The sequence below is a fragment of the Lolium rigidum genome, chromosome 3 (genome assembly GCF_022539505.1).
Source record: "Lolium rigidum isolate FL_2022 chromosome 3, APGP_CSIRO_Lrig_0.1, whole genome shotgun sequence".
Classification (NCBI taxonomy): Eukaryota; Viridiplantae; Streptophyta; class Magnoliopsida; order Poales; family Poaceae; genus Lolium; species Lolium rigidum.
This window is the reverse complement of record NC_061510.1, coordinates 369,934,179-369,946,088: the sequence shown is the minus strand read 5'-3', so window position 1 is coordinate 369,946,088 and position 11,910 is coordinate 369,934,179. Positions and strand designations below refer to the sequence as shown.

The window sequence follows — 11,910 nt, the reverse complement described above, 5'->3', positions numbered from 1 at the left end:
AACAAAGTCTACAGTACATGCTAGCAACGAAAAAATGCCAACAGAGTTTGAACCACCCGATTTTGCACCTTAACCCAGCTAAAATCGATAACTAGGTGATGAGGTCATCTAAGACTGGAGCTACAAAGCTAAACCCTGGCATTTTGAAATCTTAAAAACCTCGGACAACAATAAAGATGAGAAAGTGCAAGTAATTTTCAAGGACTGCACATACTAATCTTTCTTTTGGTCATGAATTCCATTGCCAAACGTTCTAAGAAATTGTGGTCTTGCTGTCACTTCAAAGTAACTGCTCAATAGACCAGGATTATCACGTTGTGGTCACATTTAAAACAAGTGACATGTTATAGTTCAGTACTGTAACTGCACGAGCTAAGTATTTCACACTGACTAACCGTTCCCAATAATCACTTCTATAACATTTAGGAGTGTGTTGTACGTTATTATATCGAGAAAACACTGGTCGCTAACAATCTTCTCCAACACATCAATAGCCTGATCTAGATGTACATACTTACAGAAATAATTGATCTAGATGTACATACATACAGAAATAATTGATAAAGATATTGTAGGCAGCTACATCAGGCTCACAATTTGCATACAAGTATCATGCTTCAAACATGGCTCACAATTTGCATACAAGTATCATGCTTCAAACATATACGCTTCACATTACAAAGGAGCAACTCCACTAATAATCCCCTTAGGCCTTATCAGCACAAACATGCATACTGTCCATCCTCATATGGCAAGAAATAGAAAATAGAGAAACAAAATGGAGGATTTGCCTTCACTGGAGACGACGAACTAGGCTGGAGAGGAGGCTCCAACCGCAGGTGGTCGTCGCTAGCCGTGGGCCGTGGAGGATGCGACCAGGAGAACTAACAGCGCTAGTCGGGGCAACGGAGCTTCGCTGTGGCCATGCCGACGTTGGGATAGTCGCAGCTCCCCGTGCGCAGCCCAGCAACGCTCATCGCCTCCCTCTCCCCTCACTCATCCCGATCGCCAGATAAGAGCAAGTACAATAGAGTCCAGTCAGCTGACTATAAGACATTAAATAATATATTTTAGATGAGTTGGAGGAGAGAGAAGATGAGAGAGAAGGGAGGTGGGCTACTATGCAATAGCTAGCTCTTGCACGTGCTCTTAGGCACCTTGTGAGAGTGAAAGGTGAGCCATATATTAGTAAAGTACTACATTCTTATAGCCAACTATTATACATGTTAGCTATATGATGACTACAAATGATATGACATCTTGTTATAGCCAAGAGTTAGCTATACTCTTGGAATTGCTCTAAGGCCCCTCTGCAAGTCCGGCGGCCAATCCAGTGCCCGAGATCCGCGCCGATTCAGGGGTGGGTAGAAATGCTCGGCCAAGCCGCCCGCCCGCACAAGGAATCGGATTGGAGGGAAGGCGCCGCCGCCGAGACGTATTGGGGAAGGGGACGGCGGAGAGGGTAGGTCTACTTCAGGACTTACTCTCTGGAGGGGGCGAGGAGGTGGCGGCGCCGCAGTTGCGCAATGGACCGAGAGCGGCGGTGGCGGCGGAACCTCCCGCAGGAGCATCGCTGAAGAAGAACGAGGATCCACTTGACAGGCTGCAATCACTCATCTGGAGAAGAACGAAGATCCACTTGGCAGATCTTGAGGCTGGACCAATCTAATTGGGCTCGGCCCGTCTACGTTTTTTTTTTCTGACGTGCGAAAATTCTCCCAGGTATGTAACATACCTCTTCAATTTTAGACTGTGGTATGAATATATTTCAGCCATTGATTGGACGGAAATTAATGGCTATAATTCACTTGGGGGTACCACAAAAGAACCCACAACATATGCCTGGGTAACTACATACTTCATTTTGTGTCAGATCCCAACAGCAGGGTGATTAGGACAGCCAGCACTATCAGCGTGGCAATTGTGTTGATGATGGAGACAAGAAGATTTGCATGCGCCACCTAGACTTCCACCTGGTGGGGATTGCTTTCCCCATGACACGGGAGCATGTAGACCCGGGTACCAAAACGCATTTCCGCATGTATTACCTAGAATGAAGAGGCAGAGCCGTAGCATGAGAGCACTTTCCTGGAAGGGCACGCTAGCATCAACACTCCGCGTCATAGGAGGCCAGCAGCCGCGACGGTGTGGCACAACGGTGGAGAAGGATGGTGTGGCCCAAAAATGCCTAGACTATGGATGGTTGGAACCCCTCCGGGGAGCCTGAGGGGTGCAAGATAGAGGCGGGAAGTGAGGCGGCAATGATAGAGTTGCATGGGCGCGTGATAGCGCGAGTCCTGCCCCAGCGGCCGACGAGCTAATGTTCGAGGCTTCAAGCGGTCGATGTGAAGTTCGATATATGTCGCTAGTTTGCACTGGGCATCATGGGCCATAAAAGATGGGACAAGTGAGTACCCCGAGCAAAGTCAGAAAGCTATATAGGTGTAGGAAGGAAAATATGCCACGCCCCAGGCCATGGCCCTTGTTGCCGGGGACTGTCTCCGCCCTGCATGATCGTCAGAACATAGAATAGAACATAGAATGCCTAATTTGGTTATATACTCCCTAATCTATTTTTTTTTTCATATGATGGTCCTGGTAGCTATTTGACACTTCCCCTTCCTTGGCATGGTCATGTGGGATGGGATGTCTCACCACATTATAGACATGATCATTACAGTGATAGTTTTTGTTGAACTTTATGGGACTTGGTGATAGCATATCATTAAGCTATATGTCATATCCATATTGGACTTTTACATACCATCGCAAAATTAACACGAGTAGGTCAAACAATGGCATAATTAATGTTGCTATCAATGGATGTAGATATTGTAGTAAGAGAAATGGGAAACAATTTCAATCGGTTGCCCGATCACAACACTTTATTTGACGCCTCTCCTCAACGAGTGCGGTCTTTCCTATATAACCTCCTCTCCTCAACCCAATACCCTATTTATCCATGATGCGGGTCCACCGTAGTGACTGCGATGCTGGACAAACAAACCGCGGTGTTGCCGCAATATGCTAGAGATGCTTGAATGGAAAGGATGAGCGCACATTGGTGCCAACATTGATGGTGGCTGGAGAGTGACCAACGCTCCAGGGTGAGCTCGAGCACTCTCGCATATTTTTCAACATGCCCATCAACTGGCTGTGTGACGAACCGCATTCATCGGCTCATTCCTATCATCAATTTCCCTATCTAGCTAGCCAATTTCACTGATGATGATTCGGCTATAAGACAGTGAGGCCTGCTATTTGTATCGTGTCAGCATCTTTTCCTTTTGTCACGAGAGTGATCACTTCATAAATGAGCCTGGAGATTTCCAGGTTCTCATTACAGTAATCTTGTGGTAGCCTAGAATAATCATTTTAACAAATTTCCATTCTTTCTGATAAAATTCAATGTTAAGATCATCAGGACGAAAAACTTTGTTTGTTGCCTAGTTTGTCCACGATTAATTTCTGTGGCATCCATGCGCACGCTGGAATTATCAGGATGCCCGAAAACCTTTTGGTAGAAATCCGTGATGGATTATATTATTTCAGTGGGTATTGTCTCTTAATAACCCCTTTATCTTGGTTTAATGTGATTATAGTTGTTTTACTCCTTTGCATGATAATATTTTATGTTTTGTCAAAACCTCTCCAAAAAAATCTTTGTGTTGAAGCCAAAAGTTATCAAATATGTGATGCATGAAAGCAGTCCTACTGTACTTATGTGTACACACGTCTCGGCGATCCACGTCTGCCTGTTCGTGATGCACATTTTGTTTGATCCCATAATTGAGGAGAGACGTACCATAAGTTTTTTCGCCCTGTTTGACCATGTGCTTCTTTTCAGTTGGTTTTTCAGTTGGTTAGAGGGAGGTATCCTTGTGATCACAAGCATTATTTAATGGAAAGTACGAAATATTATACAACTCTCTAGTTTAAAATAATCTAAAAATAGATGTATTTAACTATTTATACACGAAAACATGTCTGAAAGACGTCACATTCTACTAGACTTGTAAGGTTTACCTTTCTATTTAGTTTTCATATTCATTATGCTAACTTTGTCTAGATATATCTATTTTTAGATAATTATTTAAACTGGAGGGACTATTCCACCGCAACACAAGCTAATTTGGTCACCGTTCCTTCATGCACGTGGCCAACTACTTTTCGAGAAACTTCAGTACATGTTAACTGCAGTAGTACACTTATCTCTATTTATATATAAACTAATGCTTGCGATCAGTATCGTCCCTCCTCTAACCAGACGAAAATAATCCACAGTATCTCTAACCAGACAAAAAAGAAGGAATCGTCTTTCCACAATAGCCGGATCAAATCAAACACACAATGTGCTTCACGAGTGGGCATGCAGGCACCGGTACGTGCGTGCACAAAATTCGTACAATACGGCTAGCCCACTTCATAAAAGCGTTTTTTCCGAAAGTATATTATTTGCGTGTATATTTTTTTTTCGAAATGGGGTATGCCCCGACCTCTGCATCGGTCCTTTTATTAAAAGAACTAAATATTCAGAGTTTACAATTCAAAAGATCAACGAGGATCGATACAAAAACCAACCAAACAAAGAAAAAGTCGGCTAAACAGATTCCGCATCATGTAGTCTCCTAACAGCCGCCAAGTAGCCTGGTAGAAAATATCCTGGGCAACCATTCGAAGTGGTTGCATCCAGAAACCATGTACTCCCGCTGATTCTCCGGGAGCAAGAAACGTCAAAGCTGGATCGAGTGAACCATAGTATGAATAACCTGCAAAAAATTAGTAGAATCATTTTTGTTAAAGATAATATCATTTCTGTAATTCCAAATTGACCAACATAAAGCTGAAACATCAATGCGAATTCTAGTTTTATCAGTTTTGTCAGTTCCATTTAGCCAATTTCCAAACAAATTTGTGACATTGGATGGAGGTGGAATGTTATATGCAGCAAAAACCACCCGCCAAATCAGCCTAGCAAAATGACAGAAAATAAACAAATGTTCCACTGATTTCTCGGCGTCACAGAAAGAGCATTTCGTATTTTCATTCCAATTTCGCTTTACTAGATTATCATGGGTCAAAAGGACTTTCTTACTAAGGAACCACATAAAGATTTTAATTTTTAGTGGGATTTTTATCTTCCAAAGATACTTAAGGAGATATCTTGTATGACCATTCATCATATCACCATACATAGATTTAACAGTAAACTTCCCTGAAGCTGTCATACCCCAAATGAACCTATCTTGGTCATCATTTAGATTTATCTCCATTAATCTCTCGCAAATGTGAACCCATTGATCCCATTTATTGCCAATCAGCCTTCTCCGAAAACCAATATTTAACGGGGTCGAACTCATAACAGTCGCCACCGTATCATGTTTACGATGGACAATATTATATAATTGGGGATACTGAGATGCAAGGGTCTGCTCCCCTAACCATATGTCCTCAAAACCGCACTCCTTCTCCTGAACCAACTTCAAATTTACCTCTGCTAAAGAACTCCCCTTCAACTTTCATTAGGCCCTTCCAGAAAGGTGAATCAGTAGGTTTACTTTCAACTTCAGCCAAGGTTTTCTGAGAGAGGTACTTGTTTTTCAAAAGTTCTTGCTATAACCCATCTTCAGAAAGGAGCTTATAAAGCCATTTCCTAAGCATGCAATTTTTTTTAATCTCCAGTACTTCAATTCCCAGACCACCTTGGTCTTTGGGTCTGCAAATTAAGTTCCACTTAGTTAATCGATACTTCTTTTTATTTTCCTCACACTGCCAAAAAAAAAGCGTGAACGGAAAAAATCTAATCTCTTTCTTACCCCTTAGGTATATCAAAGAAAGATAGTACAGACATCGGAAAACTAGTAAGAACTGAGTTAATCAATACAAGGCGATCCCCATATGATAACATCTTTCCAGCCCAACACCCCAGCTTTTTCTCAAAACGACTCTCAAATGGTTTCCATTCAGAATTTTTCAACTTTCTATAATGAATTGGAATGCCCAAGTATCTCAAAGGCAAAGAACCAAACTCACAACCAAAAAGTTGTTTGTACTATTCCTCTTCTTCCTTAGCTTTGCCAAAGCAGAAAATGTCACTTTTGTGAAAAATAATTTTTTGTCATGACAATTCTTCAAAGAAACGCAATATAAGTTTCATATTGACGGCTTTTTCAAAGTCATGTTCCATAAAAAGTATCGTATCATCCGCATACTGCAGTATAGAAATTCCTCCCTCAACTAGATGAGAAATAAGACTTTCTATCTGTCCATCCTCCTTCGTCCTTGCTATTAGGATGGCCAACATATGTGCAATAATATTGAATAATAAAGGTGACAGGTGACAGAGGATCTCCCTGTCTAAGACCCTTTCTTGTTCGAAAGTAGTGACCAATGTCACCATTGAATCTGATCCCTACACTTACTCCTCTAACAAATTGTTCGATGAGTTGACACCATTGGGATCAAAACCTTTCATGTGCATGACTTGTTGAAGAAAAGACCATTTTACCTTATCATAAGCCTTCTCAAAATCAATTTTAAATATCACTCCATCCATTTTCTTCCGATGAAGTTCGTGAATGGTTTTATGTCGTCTTGGCATGAATGCCGACTGTGTAGGACTAATAATTGTTTCAGCAACAGTATTAGCTCTAATAGTAGTGACTTTCGTGAAAATTCTAAAACTAACATTAAGAAGATATATTGGTCTATATTGCTGGATTTGCATCGCATTCTCCTTTTTAGGCAATAGGGTAATAACACCAAAGTTCAATTTGAACAACTGTAATTCCCCTGAATGCAGTTGATGGAACATTGGCATTAAATCACCCTTGATAAGTTTCCAAAAGGTTTGGTAAAACTCAGCTGGAAAACCATCAGGTCCTCCATCTGAAAAATAGCATCCTTGACTTCCTTCTCTATTAATTCAGCAACAAGGATATTATTCTTCTCTTGGGTTAATTGCGGTATATCCTGCGTGTATTCCTCACTCAATGTGAGAGTAGAAGTAGCTGACTCTCCAAACAACTTCTTATAATATTCCAGTAATGCGGACTTGCAAGTTTTCATCACCCATTATGGTTCCTTCCTCTTGTTCTAGTTGAAATATTTTTTTCCTTCGATGTTTTCCATTTGCAATTAAGTGGAAATATTTAGTATTGTCCCCCCTTCTTGAATATGTTTTACCTTGGCCCTTCGTGCCAATTTTGACTCCTCATCTCTGCGAAGTTTTGTTAAATCGTCATTTGCCTTTCGTAACTTAGTTCTTTCATTTTCATTTAGGGGAATTGACTCAGCTTTCAAGTCTAATTGATCTAACAATGAAAGTAACTTTTCCTTTTCTTTCTTGTATTGATCACTTAAACATTTTGCCCAACCTTTAAGAAAACGTCTAAGGTGTCTTATTTTGTTCTGCCATATGCAATAGGAGTATTTCCACGATTTTCAGCCTCCCATTCAGCTTTCACTATTTCATAGAAATTTTCATATTTCAACCATGATGTTTCAAAAGAAAAGTGCGCTTTATTACTTATATGAAAATGATTACCGGAATCAATTAACAAAGGAGCATGGTCTGATTCTGTCCTTGTCAGAGCTCTCACAGTAACTAGAGGAAATTTTTGTTCTCACTCTACATCGAAAAGATACGGTCAAGCTTCTCATACGTTGGGTTTTCCTTCCAATTAGCCCAAATGAATTGTCTACCTGAGAGAGCAACTCTCGCAAGTTAAGACTCTCAAAAATGGCATTAAAAACGAAAGGCAATGTGGCATGAAATTATCTTATTTTTATCCTCTTTTCTTCGCAAAATATTGAAATCCCCACCAATTAGAGAGGGGATTGACCCTGAATCACCCATCCTAGCAAGTTCAGCAAGATATTCAGCTTTATGAGTATCTTGAGTTGCACCATAAACTGGCACTAATATCCATTTAAATCCATCATGTTTACATCTAACATATGTAGTTTGACGCAAAAATCTTCTATCTCAACTGTACCAAGTTGTAACGACACATTTGCGTGTATATATGGCCATATATGGATATCTTGAGCTGAACTACCACAGCAGCTAAGGTCGTCCACCCATCCATTCAATCTTTAATTATTGCTGATCGAGCTTAGACTTAGAGAAAGGAGATGTACTAACCAGTAACTACCACACATTGTTCACGAGTTTACAGGTCACCATAAACTAAACAATTGGTTATGGGTTGCGTCCCTCTTTCCCCGCTTGCGCTATATATACCCCGCCACCACCAGCGGATCAACTCACACCAGTCTCACCAGCTCGCCAGTCACTGCTCACTACACAGCTAGCTATCTCACTTAGCTTATTACAGCCATGGACGAGCTGTTTTTCCTCTCGGTGCTGCTGGCCGTCGGAGCGGTCACGCTGTTGCAGGTGCTGAAGGTGGCCCTGAACCCAATCAGCGAGAGGGCGCCGCCGGGGCCATGGAAGCTGCCGGTGATCGGCAGCATGCACCACCTGGTGAACGTGCTGCCGCACCGGGCACTGAAAAACCTCGCCGATGCGTACGGCCCACTCATGATGTTGCAGCTGGGGCAGACGCCGCTGGTGGTGGCGTCGTCCAAGGAGACGGCGCGGCTGGTGCTTAAGACCCACGACACAAACTTCGCCACGCGTCCCAAGCTCCTCGCTGGCGAGATCGTCGGCTACGAGTGGGCTGACATCCTCTTCTCCCCCTCCGGAGACTACTGGCGCAAGCTCCGCCAGCTCTGCGCAGCCGAGATCCTCAGCCCCAAGCGGGTGCTCTCCTTCCGCCACATCAGGGAGGACGAGGTATACACGAACATCCATCCTGGTACTATCTAATTATTCATTGAAGGTGGCAACTAAAGATGCCAGATTAATTACTGAACTTACAATACTACAAGTACATGTTACCCGATTGTAACGGGAGTGAAAAGACAAGTACGTAATTTACCATATATAAAACGGTCACGTGAACTAACTAAGGCATAGAGAGTCATGTCCAACAGTTGACAAAAATGCAGATGTACATGAAATATGTAGTAAGGCATGTTTTAATCTCTGACAATGGATCACGCATGGATGCAGGTGGGGATGCTGGTGGAGCAGATCCGCGCGACGGGGCTATCGATGCCAGTGAACCTGAGCCTGATGTTCCATAGCACTACCAACAACATCGTTGCGCGGGCGGCCTTCGGGAAGAAGAGGAAGAACGCGGCAGAGTTCATGTCAGCCATCAAGTCCGGCGTGGGCCTAGCGAGCGGCTTTAACATCCCCGACCTCTTCCCGACATGGACAACCGTGCTAGCCGCCGTCACTGGCATAAAACGCAGCCTCCAGGGCATCCACAAGACGGTGGATGCCATCCTGGAGGAGATCATCAATGAGAGGAACATCGCCCGTGCCGATAAAATAAAGGCCGGCGCCACTGATAACGTCGACGAGAACCTCACTGATGTGCTCATAGGCCTGCAGGGGAAAGGCGGCTTCGGGTTCCACCTAGACAACAGCAAGATCAAGGCCATCATCTTGGACATGTTCGCCGGCGGGACAGGGACGTCGGCGTCGGCGATGGAGTGGGGTATGTCAGAGCTGATGCGTAACCCAGAGGTGATGGCGAAGCTGCAGGGGCAGATCCGTGAGGCGTTCAAAGGTAAGACCATGGTGACCGAGGCCGACCTGCAAGCTAGCGACCTCCGGTATCTGAAGCTGGTGATCAAGGAGGCTCTTCGGCTGCACCCGCCAGCGCCGCTGCTGGTGCCCAGGGAGAGCATCGACCTGTGCGAGCTAGAAGGGTTCACGATCCCGGCCAAGTCGCGCGTGGTGATCAACGCGTGGGCCATCGGGCGGGACCCCAGGTACTGGGACGCCGCCGAGGAATTCCTGCCGGAGCGGTTTGAGGACGGCGCCGTGGATTTCACAGGCAGCAGCTACGAGTTTCTGCCGTTTGGTGCCGGCCGCAGGATGTGCCCCGGGTTCAACTACGGGCTGGCCAGCATGGAGCTCGCCCTCGTTGCCTTGCTCTATCATTTCGATTGGTCGCTGCCAGAGGGTGTCGTTGAGGTGGACATGGAGGAGGCGCCCGGCCTGGGCGTGCGCCGCCGCACGCCGCTGATGCTCCTCGCCACGCCCTTCGTCCCTGTCGTCGCGTAGCCTAGCTACGTTTTGTTTACTTGCATGTTGGCTTCATACCGACCTATCATGCGCTCCTATCAGTACATGTGTATGCATGTGTGTCCGTCTGCATCTATTGTTCTTGCGCGCCGCAGAAACACTAGGGGTCGGCTCGTAAGCGTGTTTCCCGTGGCCCCTCAAGCGTGCGTATATGATTGAGTATCTTTGCTTGTATTATATTGTTGTAATATGATGTATAGTTGTGTGTGACGCGCAAATGTGTAAGTGCAATGTAATAAATGAGTTGGTCGTTCCATATACCTTGCACGAGGGTCCGTGACATTTATGTGTGTGCACGATTGACGAAGACTCGATTATATACTCTCCAATAGTTTATTAGGATATTTTTTGCGAAAAGTCCAGAAATCTATTCATGATTCTCAACAAGAGTAAAATAAAATATAAAAGTAACAAAAAAACAGTGATTACAAGCACTCGAATGAGACACATGAAAAATATAAATAAACCAGAAATATACTACAAACGGGTTTGCTAGTTCAGTGTAGACTTTCCTAGTTAACTTCTGAACCGTCCTAATCCTACTACCTATGAGATGTACTTGAGAAAAAAAATGGTATGGAATGTAACTGAGTAAATTGCACCGCACAGTTAGATTTCTTTGTGCTTCATGCTAGTTAAATTGCAAGTGAAATTTGATGATATTATTTGACTGGAGATTAAATTAATTCTTAGTCAACTGAGAATTTGCCACTTCCCATCATGAAGCATAAGAAAATTGTACCAAAAAAGAACAAAACATAAGGCTAATCAAATAAAGCTATCTAGTCATGTTGCATAATTTAAATAGGCCTTCGTGGTTGCTATGAATTTGTAACCGCTTCCCCCTTCTTCATAATGGGGGATTCCTATTTGATGCTCGTAATGTCCGCTATCAAAATTGTTTCACCCTGTTTGCAATTTCCTAGCTCGAGTTATTACGTTTATAAGTCTGCCTTTATTTGAGTGGAAAAAGGAACAAAGAAAAATGGAGGGGGCTGGCCGGGAGCAACGCTCGATGGGCCGGCACTACCGCCAGGCCCACCGGCACTTCCGCTGCCCACCCACGGAACTGCCCCAGGCCAAACCCCGGCACTAAGATACGTCTCCAACGTATCCATAATTTCTGTTGTTCCATACTTGTTTTATGACAATACTTACATGTTTTGCTTGCACTTTATGATGATTTCATGCATTTTCCGGAACTAACCTATTAACAAGATGCCACAGTGCCAGTTCCTGTTTTCTCGCTGTTTTTGGTTCCGTAAAGGCTGTTCGGGCAATATTCTCGGAATTCGACGAAACGAAGACCAAACCTCCTATTTTTCCCGGAAGTATCCAGAACACCGAAGAAGAGTCGGAGAGGGGCCGAGGGCCACCACACCATAGGGCGGCGCGGCCTGGCCCGGGCCCGCGCCGGCCCGTGGTGGGGAGCCCCAGTGCCCCCCGCGCCGCCTCTTCGCCTATAAGATCCCTTTCGACCTAAAAACACCGTAACTCTTGACGAAACTCCGCAAAGACTCCAGGGGCGCCGCCACCATCGCGAAACTCCAATTCGGGGGACAGAAGTCTCGTCCCGGCACCTCGCCGGACGGGGAAGTGCCCCCGAAGCCATCTCCATCAACGCCATCGCCTCCATCATGCTCCGTGAGTAGTTCCCCCATGGACTACGGGTTCTAGCTGTAGCTAGTTGGTATTCTCTCCCCCATGTACTTCAATACAATGATCTCATGAGCTGCCTTACATGA

The 11,910-nt window shown here is 44.4% G+C and overlaps 1 protein-coding gene across 1 annotated transcript; it reads left to right on the top strand.

The window, feature by feature from the left end:
* The first annotated feature begins 8,341 nt into the window (after positions 1-8,341).
* Positions 8,342-10,144, top strand: LOC124700517 (premnaspirodiene oxygenase-like). Its single transcript, XM_047232636.1, has 2 exons — positions 8,342-8,800; positions 9,080-10,144. The coding sequence occupies exons 1-2, from the start codon at positions 8,342-8,344 to the stop codon at positions 10,142-10,144; spliced, it is 1,524 nt and encodes a 507-aa protein (XP_047088592.1).
* Positions 10,145-11,910: the final 1,766 nt, after the last annotated feature.